General features: G+C 37.4%; 1 protein-coding gene across 7 annotated transcripts in view; it reads right to left on the bottom strand.

Annotated features, from left to right (window-relative positions):
* The window catches only part of ARID4B (AT-rich interaction domain 4B), a 149,762-nt gene that overhangs the window by 88,612 nt on the left and 41,412 nt on the right, over nucleotides 1-19,738 (bottom strand). For all 7 annotated transcript variants that reach the window (XR_012029280.1, XM_072822988.1, XM_072822990.1 and 4 more), the window contains exon 3: nucleotides 62-172. Coding sequence is in view for 6 of the 7 variants with exons in the window: in XM_072822988.1 (XP_072679089.1) it covers nucleotides 62-172 (111 nt within the window). In the remaining variant the exon portion in view is untranslated. The remainder of the gene's footprint in view (nucleotides 1-61; nucleotides 173-19,738) is intronic.

Below are 19,738 nucleotides of genomic sequence, written 5' to 3'. Positions count from 1 at the left end.
AAATATAAATTTAAATATCAAATACTGAACATATAATTTATAAGATCTACATATACTGCACCTTGACTTTGACAAGTCGTTTTGCTGTCTTGATCTTAGCTTCACAAAAGGCTCCTCTGTATTTAGCACTCACATCAGTGCCCACTGTCAAATAGGGAGGCTCATCAAGGGCCTAAAAATGCAAATAAATATAATTAGATTTAAAGTCTCTAATTTTTTAGCACAATTAGACTTCAGTCTGGCATATCTAATCCCATTATGGCTATAAAAGTTGTCATAATTGAATGTATTTGTTAACAAGAACCATCCATAAAATACTCAAACTTAAAGACAAGTAAAATCTAAGTGTCCAAAAAAACCTATTTAAATGTACATCATATAAAATAAAAATGTGTCTTTTTTCTTTATACAAAATACATATAGTCTATGATATGAATCAGCTTAAGTTTATCATTCTATCCACCATCCCATCTACCCATTCATTTAAATCTTTATTTACTATATGGCCACCTAAAGAGAAGGCAGATTCTTAAAAGTCTCAAAGTCTGAGAAAATTTCTTTTAATATTTAGATTACATCTTAGCCACCACCCAAATTCAGAACACCTTTGTCATATTCCTATCTAGACAATTCTAAGGAAGAATTGTAACATACAAGGGGTGGGAGGAATTACATGTATTCAAATATCTGGAAAAAACTGTAAGAAATCCAATCTGGGAAGTCTTAAATGCTCTGGCATGGATTCACTGTTTATTTACCCTTATATGTTAAATATTTTAAGTTTCCACACTTGTGATATAGTTTCATTTTGTGTGTATGATTTAGTTTTTAATAGTCTTAATCTAGCTGCTCTCTTTACAATCAGGTACGTTTCTTACTAAGATTTTATTTATTTATCTGAGAGAGCATGAGTTGGGGGGATGGGGCAGAGGAAAAGGGAGAGCAGATTCACTTGCCACTGAGCAGGGAGCCCCTTGGACCCTGTGATCACGACTTAAGAAGTACTAATAAGAAGTACTAATATCCTGAGATGCCCCACACCAAAAAGGAGGGGAGAGTTTGGGAAAATCCGTTTAATGAACGAACAAACTCCTACTCTGCCTCACCATTTCCTAATCTATTTGTCCAAAAAAATGTTTTTTTTCTATTAACATCTTGCAGAAGTTCTATAGAACACAAAGTGGAAAAATGCTGTTAATATAGCAGTGAATGATGAAAATACAAATTTCATCTGGATCTTAAAATAAATTCAACCCAAACAGTTGTGGATAATACACATTAGGAGTGATCAAAAAAAAATATATGTCCTAATACTATACCAAAAGTATATAATCAAATAATCGTAGTAACCTTTTTTATAGGTGGGAGATGGCACAATAAACCAAAACAAAGATGCTACACCTAAAAATAGGAGGGTAGCCTCCTTAGTAGCCATTTGTTTCACATCCTATTTATTTCAAGAAAAGCATTTTAAAAAGAATATATTATTCTTTTATATATTAATATATAAATTAATATTAATTAATATATTAAAATATATTAAATATATGGTTTTTAAAATCTACATAGGGGAGTGGTGCCTGGCTGGCTCAGTCAGTAGCGCAGGCAACTCTTGATCTTGGGGCTGTGAGTTCAAGCCCCACATTGAACTGTAGAATTACTTAAAAAAAAAAAGTTTAATTAAAAAAAGAATATAGATATGAATATATGAATATTATATATATCTAATTAGGAAAATGCCCATATTTCAATAGTTACGCCATTACAGAAGTATACCATCATAGCAAGACAGTAATTTCTGAATTACTACTACTTAAATTTATTGATATCACTGACTACAACTTGGTAAATTTTTATTGCTCTTGCATGTAAACTTAATAGATTCATTTTTCTACTTTACCTATTTGCCTTAACCCTGTTAAAATACCATTTTCCTTGGTCAAAATCTTGTTTAAATTCCAGACAAGCTAGTAGCTTGATTATAGCAAGAACATGAAACAGACACACAGCACTTTACCCACAAATTTTAAGAAAATTTCATCAATTCACTTTGTGGTCCAATTGGTATTATGTGTTACTGTTACAAAAGCAAATGGTGGGGTTGTCTTCACGACCACAGACATTACTTTCCACAACTTGCAAACCTCTCCCATTAACACATCTTGCCTTTTAGCCAGTAAATTTTATTTTTATAGACAAATAGTTAAATAAATACAGATGAGGAACATGAAATGGTGAAATGTAGAAAAACAAGAAAACAAAAATTGCACATTTGTGCCTACTCAGAAACAAATATTTAAGAAGTGATATGCTTTTTAGATATTTTTATTAGAGAATTATGAAAAAAAAGGAACAGAATAGTAATATATTTACACTTCTAGTATACAGAAACCCATTTGCATATTATTTTCATTAATATTCATACCAAACCCTGGCAATATTCCAATGATAGCAAGCTAGAAGTACATTTATTGAGCAGATTTATTCAACTTAAATTTGAAAGAGGAGCTTTTTTCCCCAAACCAAGCCCATCTCACATCCTTATCAACATAAAAATCCAGGCTAACAGAAAAGAGAAATAATTACTTCAAATATTGTAGAGGTAAATTATTATTTGGAACGGTAATATTTCCCTTCCTTCAAGCTAAAATACATGAAAAGGAAGTAGCAAAATCCTTAAAGAAAAATATCTATTAGAAAAATACTTGAGAAGGGAAATCAAAGTCTAATAAACACCTGCCTGCTAAACTGAAATAAATTGTTAGAACAGTGTTAATCTGTTAAAGGCAACATATGAAAAGCAAAGATCTATGATGTGATCTTACTTCTGCCTCTATTATTTTGTTTTGCATCATCTTACATAAGTTAACTTTTCCGTTCCTAAATTTTAATCGTTAAACGAACCTAAGTATTTGAATTCTGTATAGCTCTGTTGAGTGTTTCTCAAAGCAGGGGGGTTATAGAGATGGTCAAAATGAGACACTTTAAGAAACATAATCATCTAGAAGTGAAACTATGCTAACCAAAATACGAACGGGGATTTCTACCGGAAAACAAATGAAATCCATAACCTACCTACACGGTCAGGTTTGTGTATATAATTTTAGCAGAGCATAAATTACCACTCTATCATTAGTGTAACATAAGGTAATAAAGCAGAGTAATAGCATAGGCAGAAAGACAGGGTCCTAACCACAGCTCTATTTCTTATACTAACTAGCTCTATTTCTTACACTAACTAGGTGAGTTTTTGTAGGCTACTAATCCTCTCTAAGCTTCAGTGTCCACAACAGGAAAACATGGTCAATATTAAAAAGCACTCAATTATGATACCCCAAGTATTTAGCTATTAACAATTATTATTACTATTATGAAACAGTCAATGTGGGCAAACAAGTCATTAAACGAATGTAAATTCTAATTTGGCATCCTCCTCTCTCTCTCTCTCTCTCTCTTTAAAGATTTTACTTGAGAGAGAGAGAGAGAGAGAGAGAACAGGCATGCACATGAGGAAATGGGCGGAGGGAGAGAGAGTATCTCAAGGAGACTCCAAGCTGAGAGTGGAGCCCAACCTGGGGCTCGATCCCAAGACTATGATTATGACATGAGCTAAAATCAAAAGTCTAACACTTAATCAACTGAGCCACCCAGGTGCCCCAATGAGCAATCATTTAAAATGAGGTTTTGCCTCTAGCATTTTAAAAAGAAAAAACGGGGGATGCCTGGGTAGCCCAGTGGTTAAGTGTCTGCTTTCAGCCCAGGGCATGATCCTGGAGTCCAGGGATCAGGTCCCACATCGGGCTCCCTGCATGGAGCCTGCTTCTCTCTTTCTCTCTCATGAATAAATAAAATCTAAAAAAAAAAAAGGAAAAGAAAAAAACGGGGGGGGGGGTGAGTCAAATGGTTAAGCTTTCTCTATTTCTAGAAAAGCAAAATTTTAAAAAAAGAAAAAAAAGAAAAATTAATCAAATATATTTATATCACACATATATAAAAACATAAAAAAAGATAGGAATAACTGCTAAAAAGGGATTAACCTTTTTGAAAGGGAATGGAATACAGGGGTATATGTATGAAAATATTTCAAAATAAGTCTTCCTGTTCTTTATTTTTTGAGAGACAGCAAACTTGCCCACACACGGGGGAATGGGGGAAGCAGGAGAGGGAGAATCTTTTTTTTTTTTCTTTAAAGATTTTATTTATTTATTCATAAGAGACAGAGAGGAGAGAGGAGGAGACACAGGCAGAGGGAGAAGCAGGCTCCAGGCAGGGAGCCTGAAGCGGGACTTGATCCCCGGTCTTCAGGATCACGCCGTGGGCCACAGGCAGGCGCCAAACCGCTGAGCCACCCAGGGATCCCAGAGAGGGAAAATCTTAAGCAGGCTCCATGCTTAGTGCAGTCTGATGTGGGGCTCAATCTCACCACCCCGAGATTATAACCTGAGCCAAAATAAGAAGGTGGACAAAAACTGAGCTAACCCAGGCACCCAAGCCTTCCTGTTCTTTAAAAAATAAATAAAAATAAAGTTTCTTTTTTGTTTGTTAAAATTGGCATGTATTCTTTGCTTTTTAAAATATATACTGGGGGGGGGGGGCATCTGGGTGGTTCAGTCAACTGAGTCTCTAACTCTTGATTTCAGGTGAAGTCATGATCTCAGAGTCGTGATATCTAGCCTCACCACAGCTCCATGCTGGGAGCAGAGCCTCCTTAAGATTCTCTCTTTCCCTCTCCCCTGCTCCCTGTCCCTCAGGCGCACCTGCTCCTTCTAAGAAAATAAAAATAAAACATATACTAAAGAACATTTCAAACATACACAAAAGAAGATGGAACTATATAATAAATCCCCCATATACTCATAGTCTGGCTCCCACAATCATCAACACAATTTTTTTTTTAAATTTATTTATGATAGTCACACAGAGAGAGAGAGAGAGAGAGAGAGAGAGAGGCAGAGACACAGGCAGAGGGAGAAGCAGGCTCCATGCACCGGGAGCCTGATGTGGGATTCGATCCCGGGTCTCCGGGATCGCGCCCTGGGCCAAAGGCAGGCGCCAAACCACTGCGCCACCCAGGGATCCCCATCAACACAATTTTGTCTGATCTATACTCGTACCCATTCCTCCTAAACAATGATTATTTTGAAAGAAACCCAGATATTACAAGACTTCATGAGAACAGTAAAAAGTATTATAATCTTAGGGGAAAAAAAGTAGGTACACTTGGGTGGCTCAGCAGTTGAGCGTCTGTCTGCCTTCCACTCAGGGCGTGACCCTGGGGTCCTAGGATGGAGTCCCACATCAGGCTCCCTGCAGGGAGCCTGCTTCTCCCTCTGCCTGTGTCTGCCCCTCTCTGTGTGTCTCATGAATAAATAAATAAAATCTTTTTTAAAAAAGTATTCTAATCTGTAGTGATTAGAATTATGGGTTATTTTTATTTTTCTTATTAACACTCTTTTGTACTTTCTAATGTATTTAGAATGACTATATTAATAAGAGTCAGTACAATATAGTAAATTCAGAGCACAGGCTCTTGAATTACATGCTTAGGTTCAAATCTACCACTTGGTAGCTGGGTGACTTTAGGCTAGTCTGTACCTCATGATATAGAGTGACTATCTCACAGGGATGAGAACTGAAATGCTACAGTAAAGTGCTTGGAACATGGCTCAGAAAACAGTGCCAAATAAAGACTGTTACTATTACTTAATAATTTGGAGAAAAACTGTGAGGTAAAAAAAAAAAAATTTCAGGTCCTATACAAAAGAGATACCACACAAATAGAACAAATGCTAGCATAAAATTGTGTGTATATATGGTGGAGGTAGGGGAGGAGGTGTTTAAATATCATCCCCTCATTCAATTCAGAAATAAAGTAATCCTGTTGATATTAGTAGCAACAGGTTAAAATGTTTGTGTGGATGCTCTATTATGAAGTATATATCACAACCCTTTAGTACAGTAGAAAGATAACCAAGACAATATACCTATTCTAGGACTCCCAGATTTTGGTTCAACAGAGTTATACAAAGAATTATTCAGCAGGTTAACTAAGATTACTTGGACCAACACTGACCCTGTTAGATATACATGCCTTTAAACCAGAAAAAAACTCTTCTTACCTTCTCTTTTTGCTCTGCTTCTCTGATTTTTGTCAATAATATGGACAATCTCAGAGGCTAAAATAAAATGTTATTATGCAGCACCTCCATACCAAAAAGGAAATTAAACTACTAAATTACCATACCTTTGTTTAGCAAACAGAACAGTTTTCTAGTTGTCAAGGCAACGGCTACCTCATAGTTATCCAGCATTGCTTAAACAATTATTTTTCTAGTCAATCTACCAAATGCCCTAACTGGCACCTAAAAACCATTGAATTCCATGGGAACACTAAAAAGCATACGCAATTTTTAAATTAGCTATTGGTGGATAATTAATCCTTTAAGAAGCCAAAATGCCAGTGAAACATACAAGTGCCCAAAGGAACCAACAGTAATTTCTAATGTGCCTTGGGCTGCAGTATACCAAATATTTGAAGTAAGCTTCAGAGAGACAATAGTTGAATCAATTCTCCAAATGGCTGACTACTGTTGACACTGCCCAGGAAATATTCAGTTATTCAAGATCTTTTTTTTTTTAAAAAAAAAAAAAGCAAAACATGCCTGATGGCATTTGACTGATGTAGTCTCTTCAGAAGGGTAAGCATTCAAACTGGTTTTGGCAGTGCCAATGCAGTCAGGAGAAACAGAGAACAAGAGTATTAAATCTGATGCTAAAACCCCAAGTAAATAAATATATTTAAACACACAAGTGTAACAATAAATCTAGGAAAATGACCTTTTGCACATGACAATCTGAAAGAGGCATTAAAACAATAGCAGAGAAAATTCCAACAGAGGAATGAAAAATACACTTATATGCCAAAGGGTATGTCATTTAAAAAGTAAAATGCACAATTTTTTAGAACATGAAAAAAATACCCCTAAGTACATTGAAGAAATAAAGAAAACTGTGTAATCTAACTTTAAAATCTTCTCTGGGACCATTTCCTCTCTTCCTTTTCATGTGGTACTAAGGACATGGAATAGTGAGGGGTAAGGGCTGGGGAGGCATAGAGGGATGGGACAGATGCTGAGTAGACAAGGTAATGAGGAGGAGCCTGTGAGAGTCACATGGAAGCACAGGCCGACCTGTGGTTAAGGACATGGTAGTTGCTAAACAGAAACAGAGGAAATGAGCAGCACAATTAAATTTGTTACACTCATCAAATAAGTAAACTCACTGATCAAATAAGTAAATATATTGAAGATAATGGGGCCATGTCACTGCCAAGGAAATTTAAAAGGAAGGAAGGGGAAAGGCTATAAAGAAGTCCAAGGTGGGGCACCTGTGTGGCTCAGTTGGTGAAGCCTCTGACTCTTGGTTTTAGCTCAGGTCATGATATCAAGAAACTCTGGAGTTCCAGACCTGCATCTAGGTCGGAGCTGGGTAGGGAGTCTGTTTAAGATTTGCTCTCACCCTTTCCCAATACCCCTTCCCTGCCTATGTGCTCCCTCTCTCTAAAATAAGTAAGTCTTAAAAAAAAAAAAAAAAAAAAAAAGTCATCATCTAAGGTACTGGCCTGGAATTCGAATTATGAATTCAGAGGCACCTGGGTGGCTCAGTGGTTGAGCATCTGACTTCAGCTCAGGTCATGATTCTGGGGTCCTGGGATCAAGTCTTGTATTGGGCTCCCTGCAGGGAGCCTGCTTCTCCCTCTGCCTATGTCTCTGCCTCTCTCTGTGTGTCTCTCATGAATAAATAAATAAAATCTTTAAAAAAAGAAAAGAAATACAAATTCATGGTTGCATTATATATACACATAAAAAACTTAGTTACAGTGGTGTGGTATACACACACACACACATATATATATATTTATGTGCCTCTGTGCACATATATATACATATATATATTTTCCTAACCTGTCCACTAGGAAGGCCCAAGAGCAATTTATAGCCCAGTAACCAAAAACATACTGATGGCCTATCTCTTGGTTTCTAAATCCCATCCTACATTAACAGAAACCAAAGATCTTTGGAGAAATGGCTGACTTCAAAGTTCGGCATGGAAAGTACAAGAAGAATCTGAAACATCTTGGGCCAGAAAGTAAGGAAATGCTCAATAAATTACGGGAGGCATTCCGAAGAGACACAAGAACCAAATGAAGGGCCACAGAGGGAAAACTTTGAGCATCAAAATAAACACCTGTTATCCTTGATAGGCATACATGTGTATGTCAAAACTGACTGACTTAAGATGTATATATTACACTATAAGTAAATTATACCTCAGTTAAAAAATTTAATAACAAATTACAACCCACTCATTAAAACTGGCATCCATGAGTCCATACCGACAAGTGAATAAATGATAAATAAATAAGTAAATGCAGAAAAGGGAAAGTTCTCCCTTATAGTAAAATGTTAATAAATATAACAGGAATGATGGAAATAGAGAATCATCTTTTGGCAGTTATCATAAAGATGAGAGATTCATAGCATTGTCTATAGATGCTAACTTGATGAATCTGGTCTGATGAACAGTATATTGGTAGAATTTTGGAATATTACTCAATTATCAGTGGTACAATGATGGAATATACTGAAGACAAAGGAGCAACCTTCTGTGCAGCATCTGACAATGAGAAAACCTAGACCCAGATTGAAGAAGTTACCCTACAGAATTCCTTAAAACTCTAAAGAATATGAAATATAGGAAAACTAGGCAACAGTTTTAGATTGAAGTAGTCTGAAGAGATATGACAGTCAAATGCAACATGAATTCCTGCATGGACCAGAAAGGAAAAAGAGATATTCTTAGGAGAGTTGGTAAAATTTAAAAGGGATCTGTGGATACGGTGGCAGTACTATACCCAAGATGACTTCCTGATTTAGAGGGCTGAATGCCGGATAGGTACAAGAGTGGCCTTTTTGTTGGGAATTACACACTGGAATACTTCAGGGTAACAGGACATGATGGCTGCAGCTTCCTCTCAAGAAGTATGAAGATAAAGGTAACAAGTACTACATACATATACATATATACATATTATTTGTACTGTAAATTCATTATTCTCTGAGAGTAAATTATTTTTAAGGTACTTATATATATTTATTGGGCACCTGTATATCTTTTCCTATGAGTTGCTCATTTGTGCTCTTTATCCATCTTTTTGAGTTACTTTTTTTAACTGGATTATAAAAGTTCTTGCATATTAACAAATAATCAGGAGCACCTGGGTGGCTCAGTCAGTTAAGCGTCTGACTCCTGGTTTCAGCTCAGGTCTCAATCTCAAGGTCATGAGATCAAGCCCCACATCAGGCTCCTCAGTCAGCATAGTCTGCTTGAGGTGTGCTCTCTCTCTCACAAACAAACAAACAAACTTTTCCCCCAAACACAAAAATTTTCTGTGGATGCCAACTATATTTCCTAATATTTTCCTAAAATTTAAGTTACTTTAGAAGATGGGACAACAAATTACCTGTAAGTAAATTTTATCCCCATTTCTACTAACCAGAGAGATACTTGCATATTCACAGATATTGACAAAGGGGTATCCTCATATTCCTGGGAATTTTAAAGGCTCAAAATAGACATTCTAACTAGACTATTATCAGCAAAGAGGTAAGAGAGAAATGTAGGAAGGACATTTGTTAAGTGCTTGCTGTACATTTAAGACATTATCCTATGAGCTAAAAAAAGCACACGCACTTTCCTCATATAACACAAAGGTAGCCAATTTATTTTGTCCTCAGAAAAGATCAGTCTTTTTTTTTCTTTCTTTCTTCCTTTTTAAAAAAATATCTTTTACATTTATTTGACAGAGAAACAGTACAAGCAGGGGGAGTGGCAGACAGAGGGAGAAGGAGAAGCAAGCTCCTCGCTGAGCAGGGAGCCCAATGTGGGGCCCAATCCAGGGCCCGGGGATCATGACCTGAGCCAAAAGTAGATGCTTAATCCACTGAGCCAGCCAGAAGCCCCAGAATAGGTTACTCTTGTTTGTTATCTTGCTGGTGAGGTCAAAATCTTATTCAAACTAAATGAAACTGCTTCAGACTAATGTCACCCTCAGAACATACCATACTTATTTATAATATTTAAACTTTAATGATCTGGAATTTTAGAGCTTAGTGGCCAATCCAAAAATCAGAAATTACAAAGAGAAACCATAAACTGGCATTGTTACGGTCTATGTCTATCTGGGCATATTAGTAATACCTACTTTGGCATGAATTGAAGGGCAGTAAGTAGAACATTTTGAAATGTCGCAAGATAAGTCACTAAGGATACATCTAGAGAACATTTTCTAAGAATTTGTTTGATTTCCAAAAATAATAACAATCCTTGAAAGTCCCCATTTGCCAAGGTTTTTTAAGATGACCTGAAAATTACATTTTGTTACCAATAAAAATAATAATAGAAAACTAAGGAGAAAAATCAGATTAGCAGAAGTGTCTGTCTTCTCAGAGATGACTATCAGAATACCATTCCAGATATTTTCCCCAAGCAAAATAACTAGAGAGATAGATGACAGATAGTTTGATCAGCTACTCTTACTTCACTGTAAATTTTGTTTTTCACTTAATAGAGCATGAATGTTCTTCCATACCTTAAAAGTGATTCTATAAAGTGAATGCTAATCACTACACAGTCTAATCTGTGCTACTCCAACCTTTATGTACTTAGTCCTTCATGAATGCAGAAAGAGGGAGACAGAAGCAGGGAGGGAGTAGGAGGAGGATGGATGAAACAGAAGATGATAAGGAGATAAACAGTAGAGGCCAGAAGAGAAAACAAAGAGAAAGCAAATCCTGTGGACAAAGGGTTTGGCACCTGGTTCACCAGCTCTCCTGATGAAAGCCATCTCCTATTTGTTGTCTGATTTCAGAGTACATGTTTCCTGTTTTGTTTCCATTTAACCCATCCTTGCTGACCAGGGACTCCATCCACATCCCGGCCTATCTCAATCTGGAGTTCCTCAATGAGGTCTGACAAGGTGCAGTCCCACCTGTGGCTCCATTTCCAGTGAGAGCAAGAAGGAAGCGTACTATAAAGTGAATGTAAGAGTCTGTTAAATCTGTAAAAGTGGATCAGATCCGAGACAGCCTGTGCAGAGTACTGAACTCTTCGGAGTAAGACATATCTGTAATTATTTTTTGTACCTACTGCTCAGAATAAAAACACTTGAAATATGGGAGAAGAAAAAAAAAAAAGTACCCTGGCAAATTTGAAAAGTCTCTGGTTTTTGAGCCAGAGATTGCTATTTACTTACTTAGTAACTTTCTGTCTTGGAATATGTCACACCTTCACCATTTTAATCTTTGATTTCTTCTCTGTAGACTGGAGACTTATCTTGTAGGGTGCTTGCAAGTTTTGAATTAAAACTAAGTAGTATATTTAGACTCCTTAAGAGACTGACAAGTCCTGGATAAGCACTGAGCAATATCAGATTAAACAGACGAAACTGCTATTTTTATAGGTCAAAAATGTCAAATATTGGCAATTTATATAGTTCAACCTAACACTGATTTTGTCCTTTTCTTTTAAATAGGTACAAAACCAGAGATCAACACCTCAGACACCTAACAGTATAGTCATATTCCACAATCTCCTCAGACCCTGCTACTCCATGGCCCTGAGCCAAGACCCAGCTTTGCACTACTAACCACTCTGGATCCCACAAAACTCCACTTAGGGGTATTTCCTTTAGATGATTGGGCCTCTCACTGAGTCTGGATCCTGAGCAACCTCCATTTGACCCTGAAATGACTGGTACACCAGTTACACCAGGGCTGTAACTATTTGTTCCCACTTGATGGCTGTCTGGCTCACCAACCAAGTTTTTGTCCTGTTTTACATCCTCAAGAATATAACCCTGAAAGAAGCCATCAATAGGAAATTAATCTAGGGCCACCTGGGTGGCTCAGTCAGTTAAGCATCCAACTCTTGATTTTGGCTCAGGTCATAATCTTGGGGTCGTAAGGTTGATCCCCTTGTCAGGCTCTGAGCAGGGCAGGGAGCCTCCCCACCATGCTCTCTCTCTAAATTAAAAAATTCTTTTAATTTAGAAAAAGGAAACTAATCTTTGATCACTTGAAAACCTGTCCATTACTTGTCTAGTGACCAAAACAAACCAACCCACATATAAGCATTCTAAGCCCTAGAACTTCTAATTTCAGATCACTGATATATTAACTCCTTTGTAACCAATACTACAATACTCACTTTTACACTTTATACTCGCTTTACTTGTCCCAAACAGATACAAACATTCTGCAAAGGTGAATATTTCACACTGTATTTTAATGATTTGTATCTCTCTCCTAGATTGAGCAACGTAAGATAGAAAGACTCTTACTCACTTCTTGATGCCCTCATCCTAGAATCACACCTGCATGTAGGAGGAATTCAGGAAACATTTACTGAACCAAAGAAGCCAGACATTAGTTAAGCCTGGCTGAATGAGAGTTTTGTTCAGATAAATCTTTATATTTCAAAATGCCTTATAATGAGAACCATCTTATAGTGAGGGGTCAAAAGCATGAGCTCTAGAATCAGAGTACCTGTTTCAAACTCTAGGTTTGTGACTTACTAGGTATATGACCTTTGAGGTAGATTAACTTCTCTGAGCCTAGCTTCACATTTGTACAGTGAGATTGAAAATAGTAATATAAGGGATCTCTGGGTGGCTCAGAGGTTTAGCGCCTGCCTTCGGCCCAGGGCATGATTCTGGAGTCCCAGGATCGAATCCCACATCGGGCTCCCTGCGTGGAGCCTGCTTCTCCCTCTGCCTATGTCTCTGCCTCTCTCTCTCTCTGTCTCTCTCATGAATAAATAAATGAAATCTTAAAAAAAAAGAAAATAGTAACATAATAAGCATATAAGATGTATATGTATGTAAGTAAAATACATAACAAAGTTGTGATCTGTTACATAGAAAATTGTATCATGTGCTGACAAATCTGTAATAGTTCTGTTATCTGTTAACTTATCAGATAACCAATTTTTTTAAAAAGATTTATTTATTTATTTGAGAGAGAAGGGAGAGCACATATGCAAGGGGAGGGGCAGAGAGAGAGGGAGAGAAGCAGACTCCCATGACCTCAAGATCATGACCTGAGCCAAAACCAAGAGTCAGATGCTTAACCAACTGAGCCACCCAAGTGTCCCTCAGATAACCAAATTTTTACAATAAAAAAAGGCCTGGAAGTCTCAGTGGTTGAAGTCTGCCCCTAGGCTCAGGTCATGATCCCAGGGTTCTGGGATTGAGTCCTGTATCAGGCTCCCCGCAGGGAGCCGCTCCTCCCTCTGCGTATGTATCTGCCTTTCTCTGTGTGTTGCTCATGAATAAATAAAGTCTTAAAAAAGAAAGAAAGAAAGAAAGAAAGAAAGAAAGAAAGAAAGAAAGAAAGAAAGAAAGAAAGAAAGAAAGAGGCCATATAGTTTCATAAAGACTAAGCTGGTAATGTGACAGGCATCAATTATTAGATTATTTCTCCTAACAGAGATATGTTCTGGCAATATACTTTGCCAACAAGTTGATTAGACTGGTAGCCAGACACTTGATCCAAACTGGGCAGATCAAATTCTCTGTCCTAGGAATTTAATGATAAAATGCTAATCAATTTGTTGGTAGAGCAAAATAATATTGTCTATAGCCATTTTCTGACATGTAGGGAACAAAGAGAAAACTGGTCTGCAAAGAAAGAGTCAGAAATAAAGAACTTAACAGATGTACAGAGAAACAAGGGACACATAAGAGACTGTGTGTGTATGCCCTCTAAATGCCTAAGGAATAGCTAGCTAGTTCCTGCTAGCTCTCCAACTCCCAACTTACTTAAATCCCTCCTAAAAATCTGACTGGATTTTCTGCTCTTGGGTACTAGCTTTCCTTAAAATAAATTCCCTTTTCTGATTTTGATAATCTGAGATGGTTTCTATTAACAATAATCAAAACAGTCTTAATTAAAAACCCATCAGAAGCTTATCAACGTAGAGTAATATAAAATGTAACTACAATTCTTTTCTTTTTTTTAACTTTTATTTATTTATGATAGGCACACAGTGAGAGAGAGAGGCAGAGACACAGACAGAGGGAGAAGCAGGCTCCATGCACCGGGAGCCTGACGTGGGATTCGATCCCGGTCTCCAGGACCGCGCCCTGGGTCAAAGGCAGGCGCCAAACCGCTGCGCCACCCAGGGATCCCAATTCTTTTCTTTTTAAGATCTTATTTAGTATTCATGAGAGACAGAGAGAGAGAGAGAAAGGCAGAGACACAGGCAGAGGGAGAAGCAGGCCCCATGCAGGGAGCCCAACGAGGGATTCGATCCCGGGCCTCCAGGATCACCCCCTGGGCCGAAGGCAGCACTAAACTGCTGAGCCTCCTGGGTTGCCTATAACTACAATTCTATAAAGATTTGCTAAGCATCCATAATGTCCTGGGATGCTTAGTACTTAGTTCACATCTATATAAACATTATACCAATTCCAGTTTAAAATTTTAGGCTACATTGTCACAATATAGGTCTATGACATTGAGAAGACTAACTGGACACATTTAAGGTTGTATATTCAACTAGTGTGATTTGGACTGGAAAGGAAGCACTGTCAAAGCCTTCAAACCAAAGTCTCAGGAAACCCAATAGTAATTTGATCCACAGTTTTGAAAGATTACATTGAAAACAAGATTTCAACATTCTACAAAAAAAAAAAAAAGTTCTAAGTCTATTAACCTATTCTTTTCTCACTGAACTGAATACATATTGAGTAACTTGTCTGGATTCTGGTTAACCACAGCACACACATTACACTATAATACAAAGTTAGGTACTCTGGAACTGCTCTAGAAAAATATTTTGAAGAATAATTCTGAAGAATAAAATCGCTTACAATATATAGTCCTTGCCTCCCATTGAGTCTCAATTTGTATTAAAACTATCACTAAAACTGGAAAGAATTTTTTTTAAAGATTTTATTTATGTATTCATGAGAGACAGAAAGAGAGAGAGAGAGAGAGAGGCAGAGAGAGAGGCAGAGACACAGGCAGAGGGAGAAGCAGGCTCCATGCAGGGAGCCCGACGTGGGACTTGATCCCAGGACCAGGATCATGCCCTGGGCAGGCACTAAACCGCTGAGCCACCCAGGGATCCCCCTGGAAAGAATTTTCTGATATGATACGTCTGATCCCTACCTAACCCATCAGTCTACAAGATAAAAGTGGTATTAAAGACAATAATGTGAGACTTTTTAAATGCCTTATTTTCTTGTGTGCATATTTTAGGGTTTTTTTTCTTCTTGTTATTCTATTTTGGGGTTTTGGTTTATATTTCACCTGATCACCAACCCAGCATCTTTCAAGTTTTTGATGGTGGCACCAAATGGCTTTTATTTCGCCATTCCTACCATACTACATCACACTAAATGGAGATTCTGTTAGTTGTTGACGATATCTCTTCACTTAGAACCAAAAGAAGTAATTTCAGAATAGGTGTAGAGAAACATACTTAAGTCAAAACTATCTCCTGCCTCTGCATATGCATCTAGTCTTATTGCTAGGTCACCCTGGTTGTCATCTAGATCACGAGAAATTGATGTCACACTGGTTGTCATCTAGATCACGAGAAATTACTGTTACATCAGAGGCAATATCAAATAGTTCCAGCCATATTTTAAGAACCATTTACCCTTCTCCACTGCACTTATTTAAATAAATGAACACAAGATATCATAAATGAAAGCAGGTAGAAAGGGCCACACTATATACAGGGATCTATATAACAGGCCATCCGGAGTACTTGATCTTGCCTTTTTTCAATGGGCTCTGAGAACAAAGCATTCAATCCTCAAGGCACTCTAACATGATACCTTACATCAGACTGCTCATCATCAGATCTGGACTTTTAAAAATTTATACCAACCAAACAGGTGACTCATCAAACTAGGATCCCATGTAGATCAGAACATTTTCAAAATTACATTACCAAGCCTGCCGTGTCACCAATTGTGATGACCATGCCCACCTTGCCACCAGCTAACCTCTGCCTCCTTTAGATTCTCTGACCCCAGTGAAGTCATGAAAAATTTTCAGTGAGATTCCCTTTCATTTTCTTTCCAGCTAGGAATGCTGGAAAGAAAAGCCAATAAAGCCCTGAAATTCTAGCGTTTCCCTTGCTAGCCCATTTTCCAAGAAAATGCTGAAGAAATAATCCACTGGTCTGATTATGCAGGTGAGATGAGAAATCACAAGTAGTCTGGGGACAATTCACCTAACACATAAAAAATACAGAATATTTTATTTACTTATCTTAAAAAGATTAGAAAGTTTTTTTTTCTTTTTTTTTTTTTAAAGATTTGATCCATTTTAGAGAGAGAGAAAGAGAGAGAGAAGAATGAGCAGGGAGGATGGGCAGAGGAGGAAAGACAGAGAAGCAGACCCCTTGCTGAGCAGGGAGCCCAATGCAGGGCTTGATCCCAGGACCTGGAGATCATGACCTGAGTTGAAGGCAGATGCTTAACCAAATGAGCCACCCAGGTGCACCAGAAAGTAAATATATTTATGTTAATCTACCTGAGCCATGTTTCCCAATAACATATACATCCTGAATGAAAGTGGCAAGCAGAGAACACAGAGGGGTTGAAAGTAGTCCATTCACTTTCAGCATATTTACTGTGTTCAGTATGCCTATAGATGTTATTTGGCAGATGACATAATCTGGTTTCCATAAATTGTGGATTATATTACAAATTAGGAAAGAGGTCTTCAAAGTGTGCTTCAAAGTGTGCTCCGAGGGCCAAATGTATCAAGCATCATCTCCGAACTTGTTAGAAATGCAAATTCTCAGGCTCCACTCTAGACATCCTGATTTAGAAGCTCTGGGAGAAGGAATGAGCAATCAATGTTTTAACAAGCCTTCGAGGGAACTCTGATACACCCAAAGTATGAAAACCTAGAGGTTATTTCTGTAGGTCCTCGCAAGAATTTGTAATAGATACACTTAGCAACTAACAGAATCTTTTTGGTTTCCTGACCCATATAATATGAGATATTATGGTGGGAGTGGCCGAAGAAAAAGCCATTTGGGAATCATGGCTACCATCAAAGAGTTGAAAGATGCTGGATGGTGCTAATGAAAAGAATATTCTACATACAGAATGAAATAAGGCAATAAAAGGAAACTCATTTAGAACATAAATATGGCTTAAGATTCTGGCAAAGAAATCAGGAACTGAGATAAAACTATTAATGCAAAAAGTAAAAACCAAGAATAATTAATACTACTCTGCATAAAAGTTAATACAAAAAGCCTGACTGCTATTGTTGGCCTGCTTGCAAGGCGGACCCTTAGATGGCATCTGGGAACTTATGGGAACCTAGCTTTCAGAAGGGTTCCCACAATTCACTGATAAGACTGACTCACTGTGTCTAAACTGTATTACAAACAATACAGTTTATGGTAAACACCTGTTTTCATTCTCAGAGTTGGGCATTTGGGTATGTGGCAAGCATGGGGTGTCTATGTAACTAGCCACTATAAAAATCCTGGGTGCCAGGTCTCTACCAAGCTTTCCTGTTGGCAATACCTCAGATATATTGTTACAATTCATTATTAGGGGAATTAAATGTCTCCTGTGCGACTCTACTGGGAGAAGATTCTGGAAACTTGCACTTGGTTTATCCTAGACTTCACCCCAAGCATTTCTTCCTTTTGCTGATTATGTATCCTTTTGTTTTAACAAATTACAGCCCAAATGAAACTATACACTGAGTGCTGTGAGTTCTCTCCATGAATTACCAAACCTGAGGGTGATCTTGAGAACTACAAGCACATTCTCTTCTATGATGAGCTCTTTGACAGTCACATAACAGGGTTAAAAACACTGACAATACCATCAAATCTGACATGTTTATATTACTCTTACTTGATGCAATAAAATAAAGCATTTTAAAATCATTTTATTTCCATCTTCTTACTTTTTTAACATATCCAGTAAGTCTAATTTGAATCCTATGCTCAGTCCTTGCCCAGTCAAGGACCCGGCACCTACACTGACTGTCCCTTAAGGAAATCTGACATGCTGTTACCAAATGAAGGGAAAATACATGCTGAGCAGGCCCAAATAAGAGAGGACCACTAAAATCAGGCTATTTAGCAAATACAAAATTTACTTCAAAGAAATTAAGGAAGCATCTCAAAGAAGACAACAGTCATGATCTAGCACAGTTCAAACTAGTTTACAAAGAGTTCTATGTAACTTCTAATAGTTTACATTTTAAGACATAAAAATAAAAAACAAAACGGTTTCAAATGTGAGCTCAAAATAAAAAGTCACAGATTGTACAGACTCAAGGTGATGACTTGTCATCAGACTGCTTCTTGCCAGGGAAGGTCAATAGACTATGCCCCAAGGTGTGTAGGAGTTAGTAATCTATTTAACACCAGTTAGCAATTCTAAGGCAGCTGGGTAACAGCTAATAAAAACCTATTGTTTTTATACCACTGAAAAGACCAGGGAGGGATGATAGAAACATCAGAGATACATAATGAAAAGAAATTAATATATTATTAATCATTTTACATATCTATATCATCAATGATGGAATAATTTTCTGGCACAAAATGGTCCTTAAACTTTCCTATTTGGGGTAAAATAGGGGCCTAGGGACATATACCACAGTTTAGAAGAGGGATCGAGTATGAAATAAAAAGAAACATTGAAATACTAGAATTTGGTGGTATACTTGAAGAGATTAAAATAATCAAAAGCACAATGACTATGTAAGCATAAAGGTGCCTGACAATGGTCTCCAGGGGGGTCCAAGTTAGCCCAGCACTCACTGGCTCAGCCCCTAACACTGTGCTTACCTATATGCCAGGCCCTGTACTAAGCATTCTATGCTAATTAACTCATGCAGTCTACCTATGCATATGGCATGAAATCCTAAAGGAACATCTATGACACCAAAATACTCCCCCAGTCTCAATGAGCATAGTGTAAAAGAAGGTACAAGTAAACTAAGTGAGACAGTGAAAGGAATGAAATTCTCACCTTTTGTCTAATTCACAAACTGAAACATGATCAGCCTAACCCCACAAATGTAGCTACCTAATAATTTCTTCAGCAGGCACTAGGCATGACTTTTGGTGCACTATTCTGTGTTTCCAGGATCTTGACTTACTGACTTTTTTTAATGTGTAAGCTATTTTTTTAAAGAAATTATTAGTAGCCTCTTTCAGCCAATATAAAATAATAAGCAATGGTTTTACTATCCAGCCTGAAACTAAAAAAAAAAAAAAACAAAATAACTTTAAACAACGGTTTTCAAGTCACTAGACATCAGGCAAAGAAGAACAAAGATCCCTAAAAGATAGAAAACAAATGAAGTAAACCCTATAACTGCTCTAGCTTACTGCTTTGATAGCTATAAGGCCATGACATAAGAAGAGGAAACTGAGACAAAAACCATAGGACTTCCACTGGAGAAATAGAGATAAGAATCTAAGGAAACCAAGGTGGCTAGAAGCCCTAGGACAGACTATCAGAGAGAAGAACAGACTATCAGAGAAGAGAAGGCTACCCAGAAAGAGAACCTCGGGGATCTGTAAAAGGTCCTCCTCAAGTCTTCAACAGAGGACCTAGCAATATGCACATGTGAGGAAACTACACAAGACCAAAGAAGAATCTTCAGCAATAATT

Source organism: Canis lupus, chromosome 4 (genome assembly GCF_048164855.1).
Source record: "Canis lupus baileyi chromosome 4, mCanLup2.hap1, whole genome shotgun sequence".
In the NCBI taxonomy this organism is placed as follows: domain Eukaryota; kingdom Metazoa; phylum Chordata; class Mammalia; order Carnivora; family Canidae; genus Canis; species Canis lupus.
This window is presented reverse-complemented; position numbering and strand designations above follow the sequence as displayed.